The sequence below is a fragment of the Homarus americanus genome, unplaced genomic scaffold (assembly GCF_018991925.1).
Source record: "Homarus americanus isolate GMGI-L3 unplaced genomic scaffold, GMGI_Hamer_2.0 scaffold58361, whole genome shotgun sequence".
In the NCBI taxonomy this organism is placed as follows: Eukaryota; Metazoa; Arthropoda; class Malacostraca; order Decapoda; family Nephropidae; genus Homarus; species Homarus americanus.
This window is the reverse complement of record NW_024721972.1, coordinates 201,990-228,826: the sequence shown is the minus strand read 5'-3', so window position 1 is coordinate 228,826 and position 26,837 is coordinate 201,990. Positions and strand designations below refer to the sequence as shown.

Sequence of the window (26,837 nt, the reverse complement as noted above, 5' to 3'; positions counted from 1 at the left end):
GCCCTTGGTTAGTTCATCATCAAGTTGTTATTCCCAAACCTTTGCGGCAGCACATACTTAGTATAGCTCATAAGAACATAAGAACATAAGAATGGAGGAAACTGCAGCGTGCCTATTGGCCCATACTGGGCAGTCCCGCTTACACCCAACCCCTGTTGCTCATATAAGCATCCAACCTGTGTTTGAAGCTATTCAGCGTATTCGAGTTAATGATGATATTTGGTAACTTGTTCCATTCATCCACTACTGTTTCCAAACCAGTGTTTACCTATTTCACGCCTAAATCTAAATTTGTCTAATTTAAAACCTTTGTTACGAGTTTGCTCCTGGTTGGATAGTTTGAGTACCTTTGTAATGTCCCCTTTGTTTAGACCTACCTTCCACTTATACACCTCTATCAGGTCGCCCCTCGCTGTACGTCTCTCGAGGGAGTGCAAGTTAAGATGCTTTAACCTGTCTCTATACTCAAGGTTCCTAATGCCCGGGATTAGTCATGTCATTCTCCTCTGAATTCTTTCCAAGGATTCTATATCCATTTTGTAATACGGTGACCAGAACTGAACTGCGTAATCCAGGTGTGGTCTCACAAGAGCAAGATACAGTTTTAGGATGACCTCACTAGTCTTGTAACTAATACTCCTTTGTATGAACCCAAGTACTTTATTAGCCTTGTTACGAGCAAAAACACATTGTTTACTTGGCTTAAGGTTCCTACTTATCATTACTCCTAAATCTCTCTCGCAGTCGGATTTCTCTATGGCATCGTTGTTCATCTGGTATCTGGTTTCCCTGTTTACATCTCCTATAATGAGTACTTTACATTTGTCCACATTGAATTTCATTTGCCATTTTTCAGACCATTCGAAAAATTTGTTTAGATCTTCCTGTAGTTTTGTGGAGTCCTCGTCAGATTTAATAACACCTCCTATTTTAGTGTCATCAGCAAATTTGCTTATGTTGCTGTCTATGCCGATATCTATGTCGTTTATGTAAATAATAAATAATAATGGTCCAAGTACTGAGCCTTGGGGAACTCCACTTGTGACGTTGCTCCAATGGGACTTAGTGCCATTAATGCTCACTTGCTGTTTCCTGTCCTGTAACCACGCCCTAATCCATTTAAGGATATTACCTTTGATGCCATGTGCTTCTACCTTTCTAATTAGTCTTTCGTGGGGGACTCTGTCGAAGGCTTTGCTAAAGTCGAGATATACCACATCATAATTGTGCGCCTCGTCCACCGATTCAAAAACTGATGACAAGAATGTTAATAGATTAGTTAGACATGAACGTCCACTTGTGAAGCCATGCTGGGAATCCTTGATCAATCGGTGCTTGTCCAGGTGATTTCGAATAGTTTGAAATGATTGCTTCCAGTAATTTGCCTACTATTGATGTTAGACTGATTGGGCGGTTGTTAGAGGATAGTGATCTATCCCCTTTCTTGAAAATCGGTATTGCATTCGCTATCCTCCAGAATTCTGGTACTACACCTGTTTTAAGGACATGTTAAACAACTTTGCTAAGGGCATACTAAGCTCTTCCTTACATTCCTTTAATACTCTGGCAAATATCTCATCGGGACCCGGTGACTTATTAGGCTTTAGTTTGTCTATTTGTTTAATAACATCGTTACTAGTCACTACTATCTCCCTAAATTTGTTTTCTTCACTATCTCTGAATAGAGTCGGTGCCCCGGGTATCATGTTAAATTTTCGGTGGTGAAAACTGTAGAAAATTTTTTATTCAAATTATTGCTCATTTCTCTGTCGTTATCAGTGAGCTCGCCGGTGTCTGACCGTATTGGTCCAATCTTTTCTCGTGTTTTAGTTTGATACATTTGGTAGAATCCTTTGGGGTTTGTCTTCGGTGGGGGTCATTTAGGAGTTAGAAAGACCTATGCAAAAATTTGATCCCAGTTCTTTTGGCCTAGGATGAAGAAAGACGTCAGCTCTTACTGTCGCACTTGCCATGATTGTCAGGTAGCTAGGAAACCGAACCCAAGTGTCAAACCATTCCCTCTGCAGCCTATCCCAGTCATTGAAGAGCCCTTTAGTAAGGTGTTCATAGGTTGTGTCGGTCCCTTACCTAAGACCCCTCGTGGTCATCAGTTCTTGCTAACCATTATTGATTGTGCAACCCGTTATCCTGAAGCCATTCCCTTGCGCCACATCACAGCGAAGAATGTTATCAAAGCCTTAACCCACTTCTTCACTCAAGTAGGCCTTCCTACAGTGGTGCAGTCAGATCAGGGTTCCTATTTTACTTCCCGGTTGTTTAGTCAGGTAATGCAAACCCTGGGAGTCCGGCAGTTGAGGTCTTCGGCCTATCACCCTCAGTCACAGGGGGTGGTAGAGAGGTTTCACCAGACACTAAAACTCATGTTGCGCACCTTCTGTCTGGAGGCTGGGAAGGATTGGGACGAGGGAGTTGACCTGCTTTTGTTTGCTGTTCGGGACAGTAAACAAGAGTCGCTAGGATTCTCGCCCTTCCAGCTCGTCTATGGACATGAGGGGCAAGGGCCTCTTAAGGTGTTAAAAGAGTGTTGGTTGAGTGATCAGAGCGCGACGCCCTTAGCTTCATATGTGGTCCAATTCAAGGAGAAGTTGCGTCTGGCTGTAGAACTTGCCCAGTCCAACTTAAGGTGTGCTCAGGTGAAAATGAAACTGCATTTTGATAAGGCCCATCAGGCAAAACCTAGAGAATTCCAAGTGGGGGAGCAGGTGTTGGCCTTCCTGCCCTTACATGATCACCCTTTTAAATCCAAATACAGTGGTCCATATGAAGTACTAGAAAAATAGGGGGCCATGAATTATGTAATTAGCACCCCTGAACGGCGTAAGAAAAAACGCCTTATCCATGTCAATCTTTTAAAGTCGTATCATGTTCGTGACGAAACCCTGGGAAAAGCAGTTGCTTGTGTTGATCAATCCTTGCCAACTTGTATCATTGTGCCAGAGTGTAAGGATGATAAAGATCAGTGTTTTTCTGAAATAATGAATGGGTCTAGTGTAAAAGTGGAAAACTCGACTATCTTGGAGGACCCCAGTGCTAAGTTGTGCCATCTCTCTAGTGACCAAGCCATTAATATAAAGTCTCTTTTACAGGAGTATCTTATTATAGGTGGTGATTACCCACTCTCTTGTTCAGTGCTGGAGCATGACGTTGAGACCAGGGGAGCCAAGCCAATCCGACAGCGTCCCTACCGTCTTAATGCCTTCAAGCGGGAGTGTGTGCGAGCCGAGGTACAGCGTCTTCAAGAGCTAGGCCTCGTCGAACCCAGCATCAGTCCATGGGCATCCCCTGTTGTTCTAGTTCCAAAGCCGAATGGGTCGATGCAGCTGTGTGTGGATTATCGCAAGGTGAATGCTGTCACTGAACCAGACGGTTATCCCTTGCCACGCATCGACGACGTGATCGATGATCTTGGACAGGCAAGGTACGTGACCAAGTTGGGTCTCCTCCAGGGCTACTACCAGATAAGACTGACTGAACGCTCCAGGGCCATCTCTGCTTTTGTCAATCCTGAGGGGTTGTACCAATTCACAGTCCTTCCGTTTGGTATGCTGAACGCCCCTGCAACCTCTCAACGCCTCATGAATTACATCACGTCTGGTCTGGAAGGTGTCCGCTGTTACCTAGACGACCTCATCATCTTCATCAGTTCCTGGGAAGATCACTTGAGTCGTCTACAAGCCCTCTTCTCCGTACTGGCTGCAAGCAAGCTGACGGTGAACCTCGTCAAAAGTGAGTTCGGCCATGCCCACGTCACTTTCTTGGGGCACGTGGTCGGACAAGGGGAAGCCCAACATATAGCAGCCAAAATTAAGGCAATTCAACAGTATCCAGTGCCAGGCGATAAGAAGAGTGTGATGAGGTTGCTGGGTATGGCAGGGTACTACCGCCGTTTTTGCCCAAACTTCTCCTCCGTTCTCTCCCATGACTGACCTGCTGAGTGGCAAGAAAACCTTCAAGTGGACTACGGCTTGCCAGGAATCTTTTGAGAATCTAAAATCCCTGCAGGCAAATGCTCCTGTACTACTTGCCCCTGACCTCCAGAAACAGTTCACTCTCCATGTCGACGCCAATCCGGTGCTGTGCTTCTGCAAGAGGGTGAGAGTGATCAAGTGCTTCATCCACTGTTATTTTTCTAGAACATTTAACAATTATCAAAAAACTATGCCACCATTGAAAAGGAAGCTTTATCACTGATCATGGCACTAGAAAATTTCAAAGTATATGTTGGCAGCACTGCTTATCCTGTTCAAGTGTTCACTGATCGTAACCCACTTACTTTTGTTGACAGGATGAAACATACCAACCAAAGACTTTTGAGGTGGGCTCTATCACTTCAGCCCTATAACTTGAACATTTCCCATATCCGCGGATTTAGAACGTGTTGGCTGATGCACTTTCTCGAGTCTCATTATCTAGAAACTATGTCTGTATGTAAATTATTTCTTTGTTTTATTCTGTCATTGAGTACCTTGTGTATATATTATGAATTATTTTACTTCATATTGATTTAAACTGATTGTGTTAGTTATTACTTTCACTTTGTAGCTGTATATCCATTTTCGCTTCCAGTTTGTTGTAAGCTCACTTTTTGGGGGGAGGTGTCATGTGCCTGTAACTCTTAGGAACACGCATGTCGTGTGGTATCTGTTTACGCCTCCACTCCACACAAACTATTAATAACTTGTTATTTTTACTATTATCTTATTGTTGTTCTTAGTTACTTAGGTTAATTGTATATCTATGTATGTCATTAATATGCATCATTTGTGTTACTCAGTTAAGTCAAATCAAGAGTAGTATTAATTAGTTTAGACTATTTGGCAACTGTCCTGGGTCACGTGAGCTAAGACGCTCCTCACTTATATGCTGTGTGGCCAGAGACACTCTCTTTAGAAAACCGTCGTATAGGCAGGACGTGTCCACACCGACTCTAGCCTCGACACTTGCCCAGTACAGATGTGCCTTGTTCAATCATCTACAATACCCTAGTGGTGTCTGGTAATGAGTGGCACGTTAAGTTAGGCCTAGGAAGGGATCCTGGTGTTAAGGAATCTCCTATTTGGTAGGAAATAACTAGTTGGTTGTGATTGCTGTGTATATATTGTAATGTGTGTTTAATATAGTTAATGTTGAGTTGTATTAATTTAATCTAACTCCTTAACCGTATATTTTCACCCTTCCGGCATCATTCTTATTTTAATATACAATCACTTATTGCCTTAAATTCCATGGTTGCTAGACAGTACTCCTTTAAGAACATAAATTGAATTATTTAATTATCTTCCCATTTGTGACTCACTTACTCCAACTGTTTGTTCCTGTATATGATGATAATTTGGGGTAGGTTTCACTCCCCAGGTATAAAGGATATTGGGATCACGACACCACCATCCTCCATCATGTCCACCACCCTCCATCACCATTAACCTCCATCATCACCATTAACCTCCATCACCACCACCCTCCATCACCACTACCATCCTCCATCACCACACACCACCCTCCATCACCCCCACCACCCATCGCCACCATCCTACATCATCACCACTGCCCTCCATCATCACCACCATCCTCCATCATCATCACCATCCATCACCACCATCCTCCATCATCACCACCATCCTCCATCACCACAATACTACATCACCACCACCACCACCCTCCATCACCACCACCCTAACATCATCACCACCATCCTTCATCACAACCATCCTCCATCATCACCACCCTCGATCATCATCACCACCCTCCATCACCACCTCCATCATCACCACCCTCCATCATCACCACCATCCTCCATCACCACCACCACCCTCCATCATCACCACCATCCGCCGTCATCACCACCCTCCATCATCACCACCATCCTCCATCATCACCAGTACCCTCCATCATCATCACCACCACCACCACCCTCCATCATCACCACCCCCATCATCACCACCACCATCCTCCATGAGGATCCGAGGTTGTATCACTGACAATGCACATCTCATGTCCGGGTCCACATCCAGTCGGTTCCTGCTTTTACTCTTTATATGTAGAAGGGTGGAGAAACCAGATTCGCATAAATAGGTAGTTGAAAAAGGCAAGAGGACTCGAAGTGCAATCTCGCCAACTTTTGGATATGACTGATACATTGAGCACCAGAATACAGTCAGATCTTTCTTCATAGAGATCTTTGGCAGCAGAATCATTCTTGAGATCAAGAAATTCGTCTTGAACATCATTGGGAATGGTAGCAATATCAAGAGTGCCAGAGAAAGGATTCCTCACCAATTTCCCATCTTCCTCCTCGAATTCTGGGAAATACTTTTTGAGCTCATTTTCCAAGGATTTCGGGTGCTGAGTGATTTCAGGTTTGAGTGATGGGTCAAGCAGATGATCTTCATTCTCATCAAGAACAGTTGAAAGATTCTCAAACATGGCAACATTTCCTGCATTGACTTTCCTTTGCCAATTCTGGAGCTTGGCAAGAAATGCACTAAGACAATCCATGAGGTGAAACACATTTCTGTCATTGCCCTGCAGCTTGAGATTCAGCCTGTTTTGCTGCTCAAATATATCTGCTAAATATGCAAGACGTGGCTCCCACAACACCTCATTGAAGTGACTTAATAGATCATCTTTCCCTTGCACTTCCAGGAACAACTTAAGCTCTCCCCGAAGTTCAAACACTCGATTCACAACATTGCCCTTGGAAAGCCAGCGCACTTTGGAGTAAAGGAGGAGGGCTTCATGCTCTGAATCCATGTCTCTACAAAGGTTCTGGAAAAAGCGAGAGTTCAGATCCCCAGCTTTCACAAAGTTGACACACTTGACCACTGCCTCCAGGATCTTGCAAAGTTCATCAGGGAGAGTTTTCGACGCCAGTGCAAAACGATAGATCATACAAAGGATCCCCTTGGCATTCAGAGCTACTTCCTTGATACGCTTCTGGAAACCGAATTTTGATCCCAGCATCGCCGGAGCCACATCCATACAGACTCCACAGCAATTTTCCCAGCTGATCCTGTTAGCTGTGAAGAAAGAAGACAGCTTTTCCATCACATCTACAGTGTTTGTGGTGGTCTCAAGCTGTGTACAGAACAGATATTCCTCCTTGATGTCACACAAGAAAACATACCTAACAAACACGAGTAGCTGTGCACAAGAACTCACGTCCGTTGAGTCATCCAGCTGTATTGCAAACATACCAGTTGGAGATAATTTGATCTCCTGTATCACTTTTTCCTTTATGTCATCTGACATTTCATTAATTCTCCGTTTCACTGTATCGTTTGACAAGGAAATTTGTTGAATTTTACGTTCACTTGCCTCTCCAAGAACCGTTTGACCATTTTTGCAGCACATGGCTTAATTAAAGTTTCACCAATTGTATGGGGCTTCTTTCGCTTTGCTATTTCGAGGGAAACCTCGTATGATGCCTCAACTATACTTACGGTCTGTTGTTGGAAAGCACCACTCTCGTCCAGTTTCTGTTTTCCCAAACTCCGTTCATGGCGCCTGTAGAAATCGGTGTCTCTCTCCGCATACTGTGGCCTCATAGAATCGTTCCCCAGCACTTTGAAGCACAGCACACACTGAGGTTTCTCAATGCCATCAGCGAGGATTGATGTAAATCCGTAGTTAATGTATCCATCGATGTACTTCCGCTTCTTAGCAACACTAGTAGCCATCACAAATCTAGAGGAAATAAAGAAGACAGAATGTCAGAAGAGACAAACAGACAAGCGATAAAGACTAAAGAATGATAAAGAAGGACAGATAAATAGGACAAGAGTTAGAATGGAAAACACACACACACACACACATTCACATACATAACACGCCCATGCACTCACACATAAAGCACACATACAGTTATACACAAACATGCATATAGGTAAACATTCACACTCAAGCTAGCAAGCTGAAGTGTACTTCCTGTAAGCGAGAACACGCCTCCTTTGACAAGCACTGCCCAACTTGGAAGAATGAGAAGAATAGTGAGTCACACCAATTTAGCACTAAAAATGGTAGGATCATATAAGTAAAGGATGAGTATGAACAACAATGGCACCAATAAATAAGGAAATAATTAATAAAGGAAGTGTACAAATATTTCACCCACGTAAAGCAGCGAACGCATGAATTATGAAACAAAATAAGTAACACCAATTATGGAGTATATTACGGTTGAGTCAAGCTCAAACACAATATATGGTTCAGAGACAATACACTCCACTGTTTTCGTGATGGTATTCCAGGCCAGTCTGAGATCATTCGGTCCTATCACCATTTGCAAAGGGATGACACACGAACACGTACTGAACAAGTCAGTTGAGCAGCTCGGTCCAGCGCCTGTCACACAGACAGGGACCTGTGAAATCTTAAATAATCCGTAAAAAAAAAAAAAAAATTGTATCAGAGTATGTAAATATTAAAATTGTATTGTTGTTATGATTAAACAAAATGACAAAAAAAGAATGAAAATTCTCTTCTGCCAAGTCAAAATAAGTAATACACGTTTTGTTTAATTCAGATTCCCAACATTATTTGGAAACGTACAATTTATAACAGCTCGCCGTGGCTCCCCTAAATTCTTGCCGTGGCTCCCTTTGGGGGCCATGGCCCCCAGGTTGAGAACCACTGTCCTAAATCATTGTAAATCAAAATATTTGCATCTGCATGTTTGTCCGACGTATGCTTTCGCATTCACTCGGGCCGCGGACGCTGCATGTGAATTAGCTCTGTTACAAACTAATGCCTCTACAGCTCTACAGTAATGTGTATACACTCCAATAGCACATAGGTTAGTGTTTCACGCACATGTCAATAAGGTGAAATATTTCTTTTTCCCGAATCAAACCAGTGTGATACTTATATGTCAGGATGTAGTCGAAAATTTAATGGTAGAAGGTTATCATATTGCACCAGACTAAGGTGAAATTAGCAGTAATGCGCTAACAACCTTGCCTACTCGTCATCATCTTGCATTTGTCACAAATATTACTTCTGTGCTGATTCCCATACCATTTCCCTTAAATATAAGTTTCAGAAATCTCCATATTGTTTCTGATAAGCTTAACCTCCTGTCTTATATTAATGAGACACAGTTTCCTGAGTTACATGATTCTCTTCCTTTATACTTATCTTCCGGTATAATCCTACCTGGTTTTATTATACCTACCATCAAATTTATCAGTTCCTTGATTGTTATGATAATTTGTTATAGGAAGATATCTTCTAGGTACACAATAGTTTCTAAGAAAACTTTTCGGAAGGAATTGCAAAATCATATAAACGACGAAAAAGTTTAGCTAAGCACACCTTTTTGTATCAAGGTTAGGTACACCTAGGTTTGAATCTATGAGGACATGGGTTGGAGGTGACCGAGCGGTGTAACAGCAAAATTTGCATTATATAAATATTTACCCAAAAATATATTACCCATGTATTCACCAAGTTATTCATTCATGAGTATGAATCAATTGGTGAGTTGACATTTCCTCCATGGAGCGAGCGAGGTCAAGCTGGGTCAACACTTTTCAACAACAACATCCTGAGAGGAACGCTTGACAACTCCCTCTCCTTGGTGAAAGAGAGAGACTATCATATCACCTGTTATCCAGTGAACACCTCACTTTAGTGCTCTCCCATAAAAGTGTACTAAGACATTTCCCTCAGCAGAGAAGGTACAATATACTCTCAACTGAACTCAGTAACCTGTGAAACTATATTTTTCTACAATAAAACAAAACCAACGAAGTGTTTACTTCACCATTGCCACTTATCAAATCAAGAACTAATATATGTATAAATATATATTGTATGACCAACACAGAGGGTGGTGATGATGGAGGATGGTGGTGATGATGAAAGATGATGGTGGTGATGTTAGGGTGGTGGTGATGGAGGGCGGTGGTGATGATGGAGGGAGGGTGGTGATGATAGAGGGTCATGGTGGTGATGGATGTGGTGGTGATGATGGATGTGGTGGTGATGATGGAGAGTGGTGGTGATGATGGAGGGTGGTGGTGATGGAGGGTGGTGGTGATGATGGAGAATGGTGGTGATGGTGTAGGGCGGTGTTGATGGAGGATGGTGGTGGCGATGGATGGTGGTGATGATGGAGAATGGTAGTGATGGTGTAGGACTGTAGGATGATGGCGATGGATAGTAGTGGTGATGGAAGATGGTGGTGATGATGGTGGTGGTGATGGAGGATGGTGTTGATATGGAAGGATGGTGACGATGGATGGTGGTGGTGATGGAGGATGGTGTTGGTGATGATGGAGGTGGTGGTGATGATGGAGGTGTGTGATGGAGATGACGATGGTGGTGATGATGGAGAGACGCGGTGATGGAGGGTGGTGACGTGGAGGATGGTGGTGATGATGGAGAGACCGTGGTGATGCTGGCGTGGTGATATGGTGACGATGGAAGAGATATTGATGATGAAGTGTTGATGTGATGGAGAATCAGTGTTAATGTCAAACATGGCGGTGGTGATGATGAGATCGTAGGTGGGTGTGATGATGGAGGTGGTAATGGAGGGTGGTGTATTAGCAGGCAGTGATGGGAAAGGTGATGAGCAGAGATTGGTGGCTGTTCTTCCAACAATATGTTGAGTGGAGGTGAATAGTGATAGGTGGTGGTGATCAGAAGGTGATGTGATGATGGTGGTGATGATGAGAACAATGATGTGGGAGTGGTGAGGTGTGTGTGGTGAACTGATGAGTGTGTGTGTAGTGGTGATAATGTAATATGGTAGTGATGGAGGGTGAAGGTGGCTGACAGAGGAACTGTGGTGATGATGAAGATGGTGATGATGATGTTGAATGATGGTGATGGAAGAATGTGTGGGTAGGCGTGTGATGGAGAATGAGCGTAGTGGAATGGATGGAGGTGGTGAGGCGATGATGAATGAGGTGATGATGGAGGGCAGTGAGCGATGATGTGAGGTGGTGGTGGTGGGTGTGTGGGGTGGTGGTGGTGGTTATGAGGTGGTGATGGTGATGGTGTGTGTGGTGAGTGGTGGTGGAGTGGGAGGTTGTGTTGGATGTTGAGGATGAGGTGTGTGTGTTGGGTGGTGGTGGTGGTGTGGAGTGTGGTGGTGTGGTGTTGGTGGGTGGTGTGGTGGTGGTGGGTGGTGGTGTGTGGAGGATGGTTGTGTTGGTGGTGGAGTGTTGTGTTGGTGTGTGGTGGTGAGGTGGTGGTGTGGTGGTGTTGATGGTGGTGGTGGTGGGTTTGTGGTGGAGGTGATGGTGGTGGTTGGTATGGTGGTGATGGATGGTGGTGGTGGTGGTGGTTGTGGTGGTGTGGAGGTGATGTTGGGTGATGGTGATGGAGGTGGGTGGTGGTGGTTATGGTGGTGGAGGTGGTGTGGTGGTGGTGGAGGTGGTGGTGGTGATGGTGGGGTGTGGTGGTGATGTGGAGGTTGGTGGTGGTGGTGGTGGGTGGTGGTGTGATAGAGGGTGTGGTGATGTGTTGGAGGGTGGTGTTGTTGTTGGAGGATGGTGGTGGTTGGTGGGTGGTTGTGGTGGTGGAGGGTGGTGGTGGTGGTGTGGGTGGTGGTGTGGTGGTGGTGGGGTGGTGGTGGTGTGGTGGTGGGGTGGTTATGGTGGTGGAGTGTGTGGTGGTGATGGAGGTGGTGGTGGTGGTTATAGTGGTGCAGGTGGTGGTGGTGGTGAGAGGTGGTGGTGGAGGAGGTTGTGTTGGAGGTGGAGGTTGTGTTGGAGTGGTGTGGAGTCTTGGTGGTGGTTATGGTGTGGTGGAGTGGTGGTGGTGGTGGAGGTGGTGATGTGGAGGTGGTGGTGAGGTGGTGTGGGAGGTGGTGGTGCATTGGTTATGGTGGGTGGAGGTGGTGGTGGAGGTGGGTGGTGGTGGAGGTGGGTGTGAAAGATTGGTTGCTGTGGTGGTGGAAGTGGGTGGTGGTGGAGGTGGTGATGGAGGTGGTGAGGTGGTGGTGTGGGTGGTGGTGGTGGTTATGAAGTGAGGTGGAGGTGATGGTGGTGGTGAGGTGGTGGTGGAGGAGGTTGTGTTGGAGTGGAGGTTGTGTTGGAGGTGTGAGTGAAAGTGGGAGGTGGTGGTGGTGGATTTATAGTGGTGGGATGATGTGGTGTGGTGGTGGAAGGTGATGGAGGTGGTGAGGTGGTGGTTGTGGTGGTGGAGGTGGTGGTGGTGGAAGGTGGTGGGTGGAGTGGTGGTGAAGGTGTGAGTGTGGGTGGTGGTGGTGGGATTTATGTGGGGGTGGGTGGAGTGTGGGGTGGTGATGGAGGTGGGTGGTGAGGGTGGTTATGGTGGTGGAGGTGATGGTGGTGGTGAAGGTGGGGTGGTGGAGGTTGTGTGTTGGAGGTGGAGGTTGTGTTGGGTGGTGTGGAGGTGGTGGTGGTGGTTATGGTGCAGTGGAGGTGGTGGTGGTGAAGGTGGTGAGTGGGTGGTGGTGGTGGTGGTGGAGTGGTGGTGAGGGTGGTTGCTCAGGTGGTGGAGGTGGAGGTGGGAGGTGAGATGGAGTGGAGTTGGAGGTGGTGGGATTTATGGTGATGCTGGGTGGGTGGGGTGGTGGTGGAGGTGTGGTGGAGTGGAGGTGGTGGTGGTGAGGTAGTGGGTGGTGAGGTGAGGTGGGGTTGCATGGTGGTGGAGGTGGAGTGGTGGTGGTGGAGGGTGGTGTGGGTTGGTGGTGGTGGTGTGTGGGTGGTGGTGGTGGTTGCATGGTGGTGGGTGAGTGGGTGGTGAGGGTGGAAGGTGGGGTGGTGGAAGGTGGGTGGGGTGGTGGTGGAGGGTTGTGTTGGGTGGGTGGTGGTGGATTTATAGCGGTGTAGGTGAAGGTGGTGTGGTGGAGGAGGTTGTGTTGGAGGTGGAGGTTGTGTTGGAGGTGGTGAAGTGGAGTGGAGGTGGTGGTTATGGTTGGAGGGTGGTGGTAGGTTGTGGTGGAGGTTGTGTTGGAGGTTGATGGTTGTGTTGGGGTGGTGGTTGTGGTGTGGTGGTGGTTGTGGTGTGGGGTGGTGATGGGTGGTTGTGAGTGTGGAGGTTGTGTTGTGGGGTGGTTGGTGAGTGTGGAGGTGGATGGTGGTGGTGAGGTGGGGGTGGTGGGGTTGTAGTGTGGTGGTGTGATGTTGGTGGTGGTGGTGGTGGTGGTGGGTGGTGGTGTTGGGTGGTTGGAGGTGGTGGTGGTGGGTGGTTGTGGTGTGGAGGTGGTGGTGGTGGGAGGGTGGTGTTGTGGAGGTGGTGGTGGTGGGTGGGGTTGTGTTGGTTGTTGGAGTTTGGTGGTGTTGGAGGGTGGTGGTGGGGTGGAGGGTGGTTTTGTGTGGTGTGGTGGTGGTGGTTGTGTTGGAGGTGGTTTGTGTTGGTGGTGAGTGGGTGGTGGGTGTTGGTGGTGGTGGGGGTGGAGTTTGGTGTGGTGTGGTGGTGGTGGTGGTGGTTGTTTTGGTGGTGGAGGTTGTTGGGTGATGTGGGTGGTGGTGTGGTGGTGTGGGTGGTGGTGGTGGTGGGTGGGAGTGGTGGTGGTGGTGGTGGTGGGGTGGTGAAGGTGGTGTGGAGTGGTGGTGGTGGTTGTGTGTGGTGGAGGTGGTGGTGGTGTGTGGTGGTGGGGTGGTGGGGGTGGTGGTGAAGGTGGTGATGGTGGTGGTGGTGGTTTTTGATGGTTGGTGTGGTGTGGTGGTGGTTGGGTGGGGGTGGTGGGTGTGGTGGTGGTGTGGTGTTGGAGGTTGTGTTGTGTTGGTGGTGGTATGGAGGTGGTGGTGGTGGTGGATTTGTGGGTGATAGTGGTTGGTGGTGGTGGTGGTGGTGGTGGTGGAGGTTGTGGGAGTTGGTTTGGGGTGGGGGTGGTGGTGGTGGTTGGTGGTGGTTGGTGTGTTGGGTGTGATGGTGTGGTGGGGGTGGTTATGGTGGTGGTGGTGGTTGTTTGTGGTGGTGGTGATGGTGGTGGTGGTGGTGATGGGGTTGGTTGGGGGTGTTGTGTTGTGGAGGTTGTGGTTTGGGTTGCAGGTGGTAGGTGGTGGGGGTGGTGGTGTGGTGGTGGGTGGTGGTTGGTGGTGGTGTGGTGGTGATGAGGTTGTGTTGGTTTTTGGTGGTTGGTGGTGGTGGAGGGGTGATGGTGGATGGAGGTGAGGTGTGGTGCAGGTGGTGGTGGTGGTGGTGGTGGTGGTGGTGGGTGTGGTGATGGGGATGGTGGTGATGGTGGTGGTGGTGGTGATGGAGGTGGGTGGTGGTGGAGGTGGTGGTGGTGGGGGTTGTGTGGAGGGTGGTGGTTGGGTTGGAGGGGTGGTGGGGTGGAGGGTGGTGGGTGGAGGTGGTAGTGTTTGATGGAGGTGGTGGTGGTGATGGAGGTGGTGGTGATGGTGGGAGGTGAGGTGGTGGTGGAGGTTGTGGTGATGGAGGTGTGGTGTGGTGTGGTGTGAGTGGAGGTGGTGGTGATGGAGGTGGGTGGTGATGTGTGGTGTGGAGGTGGTGGTGGAGGTGGAGGTGGTGGATGGTGGTGATGGTGGTGGTGTGTGGGGATGGGAGGGTGGTGGTGGTGGAGTGTGGTGGAGGGTGGTGGTGGTGGAGGGTGGTGGTGTGGAGGTTGTGTGGTGATGGAGGGTGGTGGTGGGGGGTGTGGTGATGGTGGAGGATGGTGGTGATGGAGAGGTGGTGGTGATGGTGGTAGGTGGTGGTGATGTGTAGTGTCGGTGGTGATGGAGGTGGTGAGGTGGTGGTGTGGAGGTGTGGTGGTGATGGGTGGTGGATGGGTGATGGTGGTGGTGGTGGTGGGTGATGGTGGTGGGTGAGGTGGTGGTGGAGGGTGAGGTGGTGATGGGGTGGTTGTGTGGTGATGGGGTGAGGTGGGGTGGTGATGTAGGTGGTAGTGATGGAGGGTGGTGTGGTGGTGATGGAGGTGGTGGTGGAGGTGTGGTGGGTGATGGTGGTGGTGTGATGTGAGTGGTGGTGATGGGAGGTGGAGGTGGTGATGGAGGTGGTGGTGGTGTGGTGGTGGTGGTGGGATGGTGGTGAGTGGTGATGGAGGTGGTGGTGGTGGTGGGAGTGGTGGTGGTGGAGGTTGGGTAGTGGAGTGGGGGAGGTGATGGTGGTGGGTGGAGGTGGTGTGTGGGATGGGTGATGGTGGATGGTGAGGGGTGGGTGGTGGTGGTAGTGGTGGTGGAGGATGGGTGGTGGTGATGGTGATGGTGGTGATGGTGGAGGTGGTGGTGGTGATGGAGGTGTGGTGGAGTGGAGGTGTGGTGGTGGAGGTGGTGGTGATGGAGGTGGTGGTGGTGGTGGAGGGTGAGGTGGTGAGTGGAGGATGGTGGTGAGGTGGTGATGGATGGGGTGGTGGTTATGGAGGTGGGTGGTGGTGGTGGAGGGGTGGTGGTGGTGATGGAGGTTGGTGGTGGTGATGGAGGTTGGTGGTGGAGTGGAGGTGGGTGGTGGTGGTGGATGGTGGTGGAGTGATGGGGTGGGTGTGGTGTGGAGGTGGTGGTGGTGGTGGAGGTGGTGGTAGGGATGGAGGTGGTGGTTGTGATGGTGGAGGTGGTGTTGGAGGTGGTGGTGTGGAGGTGGTGGTGGTGAAGGAGGTGGTGATGGTGTGGAGTGGTGGTGGTGGGGTGGTGGTGATGGAGGGTGGTGAGTTGATGTGGAGTGTGTGGTAGTGGTGGAGGTGGTGTGAGGTGGTGATGGAGGTGGTGGTGGTGGTTATGGAGGGTGGTGGTGATGGTGGGGTGGGTGGTGGTGATGGAGGGTGGGTGGTGAGGTGGAGGGTGGTGTGGTGATGGAGGTGGTGGTGGTGGTGTAGGGTGGATGTGGAGGTGGTGGTGATGGAGGTGGTGGTGATGGGAGGTTGAGGTGATGTGGGTGGTGGTGATGGAGGTGGTGGTGGTGGTGATGGTGGGAGGATGGGTGGTGGTGGTGGTGGTGGTGAGTGGGGTGGTGGTGGAGGATGGTGGTGTGGGTGGTGGTGGTGGTGGAGGTGAGGTGGTGGTGAGTGGAGGAGGTGGTGGTGGTGTGGGATGGTGTGAGGGTGGTGGTGATGATGTGGTGGTGGTGGAGGTGGTGGTGGTGGATGGTGGTGAGTGGAGGTGGTGGTGAGTGGTGGAGTGGTGATGTGGGGTGGTGGTGATGAGTGGAGGATGGTGGTGAGTGGAGTGTGGTGGTGGAGGTGGTGGTGGTGGTGGGTGGTGGTGGAGGTGGTGGTGATGGTGGTGTGGTGGTGGAGGTGGTTGGTGGTGGAGTGTGGGTGGTGATGGTGGAGGTTGGTGTGAGGTGGTGGAGGTGGTGGGTGTGTTGGGGAGGGGGTGGTGATGGTGGTATGGTGAGTGGTGGAGGTGGTGGTGGTGATGGAGGTGGTGGTGATGGTAGGGTGGTGGAGGTGGTGATGGTGGTGGTGGTGATGGTGTGAGGTGAGGTGAGTGGTGGTGGAGGTGGTGGTGGAGTGTGAGTGGTGGTGAGTGTGAGTGTGAAGTGTGTGGGAGTTGGAGGTGGTGGTGGTGGTGGAGGTGGTGGTGATGGAGGTGGTGGTGATGGAGGTGGTGAAGTGGTGGTGGATGGTGGTGGTGGAGGTGGTGAGGTGATGTTGGGTGAGGTGAGGTGAGATGTAGGGGTTGTGGTGATGGTGGAGGTGTATGGTAGTGATGGAGGTGGTGAGTGTGATGGGGTGGTGGTGGGGAGGTGGTGAGGTAGTGGAGGTGGGTGGTGGTGGTGGAGGTGGTGGTGATGGAGGTGGTGGTGGTGGTGGGAAGGAGTTGGTGATGGTGGAGGGGGTGGTGATGGAGGTGGTGGTGGGTGGATGAGGTGAGGTGGTGGAGGGTTGTGGTGGTGTGTGGTGTGGTGGTGGGTGGGTGGGTGGGGTGGTGATGGAGGTGGTGGAGTGGAGGTGGTGGTTATAGTGGTGGAGTGATGGTGGTGGTGAAGGTGGTGGTGGAGGAGGTTGTGTTGGAGGTGGAGGTTGTGTTGGAGGTGGTAATGGAGGTGGAGGTGGTGGTTATAGTGGTGGAGGTGATGGTGTGGTGTGAAGGTGGTGGTGGAGGAGGTTGTTGGAGGTGGAGGTGGTGGTAGTGAAGATGGAGGTGGAGGTGGTGATGGAGGTGGAGGTGGTGGTAGTGGTGATGGAGGTGGAGGTGGTGGTGGAGGTGGTGATGGAGGTGGAGGTGGTGGTTGTATGGTGGAGGTGGTGATGGAGGTGGTGGTAGTGGTGGTGGTGGAGGTGGAGGTTGTGTTGGAGGTGGGTGATGGAGGTGGTGGTGGTGGTTGAGTGGTGGAGGTGGAGGTGGTGGTGGTGGTGGTGGTGGTAGAATTGATGGAGGTGGAGGTGGTGGTGAGTGGTGATGGAGGTGGAGGTTGTGTTGGAGGTGGTGATGGAGGTGGTGGTTATAGTGGTGGAGGTGGAGGTGGTGGTAGTGGTGGTGGAGGTGGTGGTGGAGATCGTCGCACCTCCTCCCTCTGCGTTACTAAGGTTGCCAGTTATTATTTTTACCGTTAGTAACTGTGTGCCTTCACTCTCACTCTCTGGCAGTCCTGCCCCCCAAGGCCGTTAACTATTATTATCCTTATTGGTGTTGTGTTTACCTTTCTTCTCTCCGTCACTCCGTGGTCGTTTCTTCAGCCTTGTCTGCATCAACGTTTCATCACCTTATCTCTCATGTCCTGTGAGCCTCAATGAAAATCCTAACAAGATTGCATCATACGCAAACGCAGTACAGGTCGTCGCTAACCAATGAGAACTAAGCCGAGCGCTGAGGCGAGTTTCTATTGGTTCAGATGAGCGAGTATCGTGACGTCAAGAAATACAGGAAAGTCCAAGAGGGCTGACGTTGCTTATTCGCGTATTTAAATATAAATTAATAATACGTTTGTGACACTCTGCAATGCATTTGAAATACTCACTTGTAGTATGTCAAATAAGGAATTAGGTGTAATAAGGCAGGGTACAGAAAATAATGAGTTATGTAGGGAAAAAATATATATTGAGTAAAATTGGACACTCGTCACCGTCAGCACGATGCCAGGAAATAGGTCGGGTTTAAGACAGCTGATGGTGTGTTGTGTTATGGTGCTGGCGGGTCTCTCACAGGGTATTGGGTCTCGCTTTACACCAAACACCCTTGCCCTCACACTCTTCCTCGCCCCAAAACAGGTTGAAAACGAGCTTGACCGAGCCTAGGACCGGTCCAGAGGATGGTCCCGCTCACTTCCTACTGAGACAAAGTGATCAACGGTCGTGTTGTTGTGTGTGTGTGTTTGGCTATGGGCAGTCAAGAGACGAAAGCCTCTGGGTGTTCGGCTATGGATCCCTCTGCTGGCATCCTGGCTTCCAATTCGGCGCCTCGGCTGTCGGGTACATCAGGCACTACGTGAGAAGGTTCTGGCAGGGCAACTCCACCCACCGAGGGGTCCTGGCAAGGTAAGACACTGCCTCGTTCTTTTCCTTATTTCATCACTAAAACTAAACTTGATTTGTGGAGTATGTGTGGAGTAGAGGTTGTGGAGAAGGTGGTGCTCACTCCACACCACCCACCACACCCTGGAGGAGGCTCCTGGCGACACCGGCAACGTGTCTGGAGCAGATCGATGGAGGACTCTAGTGCTTTACTGTGCAGGACTAATATACCTCCTATGTCTCTCTACCTCCCACCTCCTACCCTATCTCCATCACCAAACAACCAATCACAGACCAAAACTGGCAGGGTAGGTTGTTGGTGTTTAAGTAGGTGACCTGGTGTGTGTGTGTGTGGGTACATCCTGACCTGGGCTCCTGTGATGCACGTGGACATACGTCACACCCACATACCGTCACACCCACACATACACCCCGTCACACCCACCATACTGCTCACCCACACATACCCGTCACACCCACACATACACCCCGTCACACCCACCATACACCCGTCACACATACACCCCACATACACCCGTCACACCACCTACACTCCACCACCTACACCGTCACACTTACACCCGTCACATACACCCCGTCACACCCACATACCCGTCACACCCACACATACCCAGTCACACCCACACCTAAACCCCGTCAGACCACACATACACCCCGTCACACCCACACTAAACCCCCGTCACAGCCACACATACACCCATCATCACATAAACCCCGTCACCACACATACCCCACACACCCATACCTCTGTCACACCCACATACACCCGTCACACCCACACATACCCGTCACACCCACATACACCCTTCACCACACATACACCCCGTCACACCCACCTACCCCTGTCACACCCACATACCCCCGTCACACCACACATACACCGTCACACCCACCACATACACCCCATCACACCCACACCTACACCCGTCACACATACCCCACATCACCCACACCCCGTCACCCACATACCCCGTCACACCCATACACCCGTCACACCCACACCACCCGTCACACCCACATACACCCCGTCACACCCACATACCCCGTCACACCCTTACCCGTCACACCCACACCTAAACCCCGTCACAGCCACACATACACCCCGTCACCCACACCTAAACCCCGTCACAGCCACATACACCCCGTCACATCCACACTTAAACCCCGTCACACCACACATACCGTCACACCCACACATACACCCCGTCACAGCCACGTACACCCCGTCACACCCACACACCCCGTCACGCCCACACCTACACCCCGTCACGCCCACACACACCCTGTCACGCCCACACATACCCGTCACCCACACACCAGTCCACCACACCTAAACCCGTCACAGCCACACATACACCCCGTCACCCCTCGCCGTCACAGCCACACATACACCCGTCACATCCACACTTAAACCCGTCACCCACCATACACCCCGTCACACCCACACATACACCCCGTCACAGCCCACATGCACCGTCACACCTACACCCCGTCACGCCACTACACCCCGTCACGCCCACACCTACCCCGTCCGCCCACACCTACACCGTCACACCCACACCTACACCCTGTCACAGCCACACATACAATCGTCACACCTACCCCATAGCGCCTACATGCACCCCGTCACACCCACACATACACCCCGTCACCCACAGCTGCTCAATCACACCACACCTAGTCACTGACACCCGTCACCTCCCGCCACGCCCCACGTCCACCCACTCATGCACGCCGCATCCACCCCACACATAATCTCCGTCACACCCACACATCGCCGTGTCACCCCACATGGTCCCGTTACATCACACAAAAGACGTCACAGCCACAATACGCTCCCGTCATCCACCGCCCTTCCCATCTTACACGCTCCATCACACCACGCCCGTCACTCACACACTTAGCCCCGTCACACTCCTCACGTCACACCCACCTTGCACCCACACGCCCGTCACACCACACACTCACACCGTCACCACTCGTCACACACACACTCCACCCCGTCACACACCCGACACACCACACACGTCACACCTACACACACCTAAACCGCCCGTCACACTCCGTCACACCTACTGTAAATATCCGTTTTGGTTAGTTCGTTATAAAATAAAACCTATCTCCACTGTCAAAGGTAAGGTTTAAGTCACCAAGAATGGTGGTGTACTGTAGCTGCGTGTTGTCCTACAGTAAAATGTGGTGGTGCAATTATATACAATATTACTGTTAGCTACAGATGACATTCTTATACATATTAAACTCATCGTAATACAAACCACCCTGAACCATGTACAGTCAGCCTGTGAGAACACTGGTCTATTATCTCCACTGAGAAAAGTAAAGTATTCAACAAACAAGCTGGTAACCGCAAACATGGACCATCAAAGCAAGATAGGAAAAAAACATCGTCTAGGCTGCCCCATGAGCACTAAAGAACTAGGTACCCAGTGCAAAGAACAATTAACGTCAACCTCTTCTAAACATGTAATGTGCCTGTGGCCCTAAAAAGAAGGGTCCTTATACAGGGTTTGGCATTATTTCTAGTCCATATTATTTACATGTCGGTATCACTGAGGATAGACAGTATAATTTATTGTCCATCAACAAGCCAAATGTACACTTACATGGCGGGACCGTGGAGAGGATATGGATGGGCCTGACCGGGATGGGTGGAACCTGACTGCAGTGTTACTATACAAATCATCATTTTTTATGATAGTTGGTGTGTGTGTGTGTGTGTGTGTGTGTGTGTGTGTGTGTGTTTCCTCATACAATTGTTTGCTGCGGTATCTGATAGTTCATGGATTTGTCTAGTTGATGTTAATAATAATTGTAAGTGTAAAATATTCACGTGTTTGAACAAAGTCAGTAATAGTAAATATATCTGTTTATTTGGTATGATGTCAATTTATCGATTTGTACCTGGAAATAGATCATGGTGGTTAGTACTGGCATAGATGAATCAGTCGATGCCCTAAATCGTGCAGTATAAACAGAAGGGAAGTTCATAGATCTAACATACCAGCAGTTTACCCCAAGGAATTCCATCGCACCATTACACTTCCTGCCGTTGACCATTTACTCAAACCTTGTTCCTCACCAGCTCAAACATGCTCTTCTGGAGGCGCCCTCTCTTACTCCATCTTAATGAAGAATGACCAGAATGGAGGAAAAAAGGTTCTGAAGTACAGAGTCAATGGTCAGTGATCTTGCATCACCAGTTGTAGAGAGACAGAACTAGAGGTGTTGACTGTTTATAGAACCAAACGCCGACATAGGTAAAATGATCATTAGCTTTACTGGAGCCTGTCTGAGGGGTGGAATTAGTAGCTTGGAGTAATGTAATGAGGATAGCAGATAGTATTAATCGTTTTATATGACAGTGATGAGGTCTTGTATATATTCTTTAATTGTTAGTAATAGACCAGCATGTTGTTGTTGTCTGTATTATTAAAGTATTATGCTATTGTATTAAACAATTTTATTAAAATTAATGTATACCATAAGTACACTACCCTGTCTGGGTGTGGCTGTGTGTTTTGAACAGTATCCACAGGAAAAAGTCACATAATTTGTACACTTTGACAACACAATATATCAACACTCAACCTGCCAGGATTCGAACCCACAGCCCACGAGCTATGACTTTGACCGGGGAAACCACCCTGACCACCAGGATATTAAAAGCACTCCTAGACTTTGTTATATTTCACAAAGCCTGTTAAAGGAGCTTTTGGCGCCGTGAACTCTAATGGGGACTACCCGTATCAATGGTGGTGTTGATTGTATGTAGGGTCCGCGTGCTTTATTGGGCTAATGAAATATATATATATATATATATATATATATATATATATATATATATATATATATATATATATATATATATATATATATATATATATATATATATATCTTGATAAAATCACACGAAAAGGGAAACAACGGAGCACCTTAGCTGTCTATTCAAGACATCTTCAGAGGCAACTGATTATATGGACAGAGAGAGGTTCATACAAAGGAGTGTTAGTTACAAGACTAGCGAGGTCATCCTAAAATGTATCTTGCGCTTGTGAGACCACACCTGGATTATGCGTTCAGTTCTGGTCACCGTATTACGGATGGATATAGAATCATTGAAAGAATTCAGAGGAGAATGACAAGACTAATCCGGGCATTAGAACCTTGAGTATAGAGACAGGTTAAAGCATCTTTTAATTTGCACTCCTCGAGAGACGTAGAGGGGCGACCTGATAGGAGGTGTATAAATGGAAGTCAGGGCTAAACAAAGGGGACAATTGTACTCAGACTATCCAACCAGGAGCGAACTCTGTAACAATGGTTTTAAATTGGACAAATGATTTAGGGCGAAATAGGTAAACACTAGTTTGGAAACAGAGTAGTGGATGATTGGAACAAGTTACCAAATATCATCATTAACTCGAATACGCTGAATAGCTTAAAATATAGGTTGATGCTTATATGAGCAATAGGTTGGTCTAAACTGGATCCTAGTATGGCTAATAGGCCCGCTGCAGTTCTCCATTCTTATGTTCTTATATTACCATTTTAGTGCTAAATTGGTATGACTCACTATTCTTCTCATTCTTCAAGTTGGGCAGTGTTGTCAAAGGAGGTGTTCTTTTCACAGGAAGTACACTTCAGCTTGCTAGCTTGAGTGTGAATGTTTACCTGTGTGCATGTTTATGTATGACTGTGTTTATGGTGTATGCATGGGCAGCTAATGTATGAATAGATTCAACTCTGTCCTATTTATCTGTCCTTCTTTATCATTCTTAGTCTTTATCACTTGTCTGTTTGTTTGTTCTGGGAGAAAAATAGGCCAGACCATCTGTACCAAGTTGAGACACAGCAGCGCTTCCTGCCACCCTGGCGGACAGTTCCTCTACATCACAACACCCATACCCGCCTAAACGACTGACCCACATAACCTTATCTCCAACACACCACCGTATGAGATCTTGAACACACACAACCTACAGACTGATAAACATCACAGACCATCTACACTAACGGCTCTCTTAACGTCTGTGGAGGGCTGAAGTGCTGTCTGCACTCAGCCTAACGGTAATATAATAGCGAAGAGCTACAATTAGTAACTGGTCATCCACTCTACAAACTGAACTATCATACCACAGCCCTGAAACTTGTAAGACACTGCCACACAGTCTCGTCATCACTGACTCCTTATCCTCACTACTTACTCTTGATAACCTAAACTCAGATTGCTGCTTGTCCCTGGAGCCAGACACACATGTGTCTTGTTGACGGGGGTATCAGGATCTGGGGTGGATCCCTCTCACATATGCATCAGTCAACATGATAGTGTTGATGCCCGAGTAAACTCGCGTCCAACAATGACAATGTTGAGTACAACTGGGAATTAACAAAACTTTAAAACTGTAATCAGAAAAAAAACTTGAGAATTTAAAGCAAGTAGACAAGGTAACAGGCATCTAGTCGATCCATTGTTTACTATGAGATGATGTATCATAAAACATGTATAAGTAGAAGTAACAAGATCACTAGATTACAAGATGTTGTAACCGCTAGACTCGGGTTAGGGATATATACCTCTGGCAGTATGTTCCTCAGGCAGATGTGAACAAGACTAATGTTAAGTGTCTGTGAGATATGGCCACAATACTGTATACAATGACACAGCACTTTATCTGTGATGTAAGATAGCCGATATACTAAAGCTTATCATTATTTGGCCTCTAGTAGCTAAGTCAACTTCTATGTACTGAACTAAACAAACAATAAAATAATCTTACCTCATCGCCACAATATCCTGACCACTGGGTCTGATAAACACCCGTTGTCTCTGCTCTGAATCTTTTTGTGCTATGGGTGCAACTACCACTGCTCACGGGATGAGTTGGGTACAAACTAGCTACAGTCTGGTGTAATTTCAAAATCAAACCATGCACACACACACCCCCTTACACGCCCATCACACTCCCACTCGCCCATCACACCCCCACACTCGCCCATCACACCCCACACTCGCCCATCACACCCCTCACACTCGCCCATCACACCCCACACACGCCCATCACACCCCCACACACGCCCATCACACCCCCACACACGCCCATCACACCCCCACACACGCCCATCACAACCCCACACAGGCCCATCACACCCACACAGGCCCATCACACCCCACACTCGCCCATAACACCCTACACTCGCCCATCACAGCCCCACACTGCCCATCACACCCCCACACACGCCCATCACACCCCACACACGCCCATCACAACCCCACACAGGCCCATCACACCCCCACACAGGCCCATCACACCCCTCACAGGCCCATCACAACCCCACAGGGCCCATCACACCCCCACAGGCCCATCACACCCCCTCACAGGCCCATCACAACCCCACACAGGCCCATCACACCCCCACACAGGCCCATCACACCCCTCACAGGCCCATCACACACCCACACACGCCCATCACACCCCCACAGGCCCATCACACCCCTCACAGGCCCATCACAACCCCACAGGCCCACACCCCCACACAGGCCCACGCACCCCTCACAGGCACTCACACCCCCACACACGCCCATCACACCCCCACACAGGCCCATCACACCCCAGGCCCATCACACCCCACACACGCCCATCACCCCCACACACGCCCATCACACCCCACACACGCCCATCACACCCCCACACACGCCCATCACACCCCACACGCCCATCACACCCCACAGGCCCATCACACCCCCACACGCCCATCACACCCCACACACGCCCATCACACCCTCACACACGCCCATCACACCCCTCCAGCCCATCACACCACAGGCCCATCACACCCCACACACGCCCATCACACCCCCACACACGCCCATCCACACCCTCACACAGGCCCATCACACCCCACACAGGCCCATCACACCCCCAATCAGCCCATCACACCCCCAACACTGCCCATCACACCCCACACACGCCCATCACACCCCATGCATCACACACACAGGCCCATCACACCCCACACCTGCCCACACAGCTCCACACTCGCCCATCACACCCCACACACGCCCATCACACCCCCACACAGGCCCATCACACCCCACACAGGCCCATCACACCCCTCACAGGCCCATCACAACCCCACAGGCCCATCACACCCCCACACAGGCCCATCACACCCTCACAGGCCCATCACAACCCCACACAGGCCCATCACACCCCACACACGCCCATCACACCCCCACACACGCCCATCACACCCCCACACCGCCCATCACACCCCCACACGCCCATCACACCCCACACGCCCATCCCACACCCCACACACGCCCATCACACCCTCACACAGGCCCATCACACCTCACACAGGCCATCACACCCCCACACCTGCCCATAACACCCCACACTGCCCACAACAGCCCACACCTGCCCATCACACCCCCCACACAGCCCATCACAACCCCACACGCCCATCACAACCCCACACAGGTCCATCACACCCCACACAGGCCATCACACCCTCACACAGGCCCATCACACCCCACGCAGGCCCATCACACCCCACACAGGCCCATCACACCACACAGGCCCATCACACCCTCACACTCGCCCATCACACCCCCACACAGGCCCATCACACCTCACACAGGCCCATCACACCCCCACTCGCCCATCACACCCCACACAGGCCCATCACACCCTCACACAGGCCCATCACACCCCCACGCAGGCCCATCACCCCCACACAGGCCCATCACACCCCCCACACAGGCCCATCACACCTCACACTCGCCCATCACACCCCACAGGCCCATCACACCCTCACACAGGCCCATCACACCCCCCACACTCGCCCATCACACCCCCACACAGGCCCATCACACCCCCACACAGGCCCATCACACCCCCACACAGGCCCATCATTGATCACTTGTTTGTCTTTTCACAGCCTGGACGGGTCGCTACTTTGGTCGAGGAGCATAATGTAAGTACCGTTGTGTTACTGTTGTATTACTGTTGTATGTTACTGTTTACTGTTGTGTTACCGTTATCTACTGTTGTGTGTTACTGTTTTTTACTGTTGTTACTGTTGTCTACTGTTATGTGTTACTGTTGTTTTACTGTTACTGTTGGTGTACCTGATTCACTTTACCTTTGAGAGAGAGTTGCAATATGTCGTGGTTGAGAGGAGAATTATTGTGGATCAGTGTTTGTGCATAGGCTACTCAACCTGACCTGACCTGACCTAACCTAACCTAACCTGACCTGACCTGACCTGACCTAACCTAACCTGACCCTAACCTGACATAACCTAACCTGACTTAACCTGACCTAACCTAACCTGACACATAACCTAACCTGACATAACCTAACCTGACATAACCTAACCTGACCTGACATAATCTAACCTAACATAACCTAACCTGACATAACCCAACCTGATATAACCT

At 49.7% G+C, this 26,837-nt stretch overlaps 3 protein-coding genes across 3 annotated transcripts in view; 1 reads left to right on the top strand and 2 right to left on the bottom strand.

Annotated features, from left to right (window-relative positions):
- Positions 1-6,045: 6,045 nt before the first annotated feature.
- LOC121861908 (zinc finger BED domain-containing protein 5-like) lies at positions 6,046-7,269 on the bottom strand. Its single transcript, XM_042359796.1, has one exon. The coding sequence runs from the start codon at positions 7,267-7,269 to the stop codon at positions 6,046-6,048; it is 1,224 nt and encodes a 407-aa protein (XP_042215730.1).
- A 17-nt stretch (positions 7,270-7,286) lies between these two features.
- On the bottom strand, positions 7,287-7,697 carry LOC121861907 (zinc finger BED domain-containing protein 5-like). Its single transcript, XM_042359795.1, has one exon. It carries the CDS (start codon positions 7,695-7,697, stop codon positions 7,287-7,289), a length of 411 nt encoding a protein of 136 aa, XP_042215729.1.
- Positions 7,698-17,974: 10,277 nt separating this feature from the next.
- LOC121861906 (putative glutathione-specific gamma-glutamylcyclotransferase 2) overlaps positions 17,975-26,837 on the top strand; it is an 87,402-nt gene continuing 78,539 nt past the window's right edge. Inside the window, exons 1-3 of the mRNA XM_042359794.1 lie at positions 17,975-18,047; positions 18,228-18,376; positions 26,336-26,371. Of these exons, the coding sequence (XP_042215728.1) occupies positions 17,975-18,047; positions 18,228-18,376; positions 26,336-26,371 (258 nt within the window). The remainder of the gene's footprint in view (positions 18,048-18,227; positions 18,377-26,335; positions 26,372-26,837) is intronic.

What these genes read in the sequence shown, in the direction of transcription:
- LOC121861908 (XM_042359796.1), bottom strand. Translation starts at nt 7,269, where the DNA reads ATGTCAGATGACATAAAGGAAAAAGTGATACAGGAGATCAAATTATCT.
- LOC121861907 (XM_042359795.1), bottom strand. Translation starts at nt 7,697, where the DNA reads ATGGCTACTAGTGTTGCTAAGAAGCGGAAGTACATCGATGGATACATT.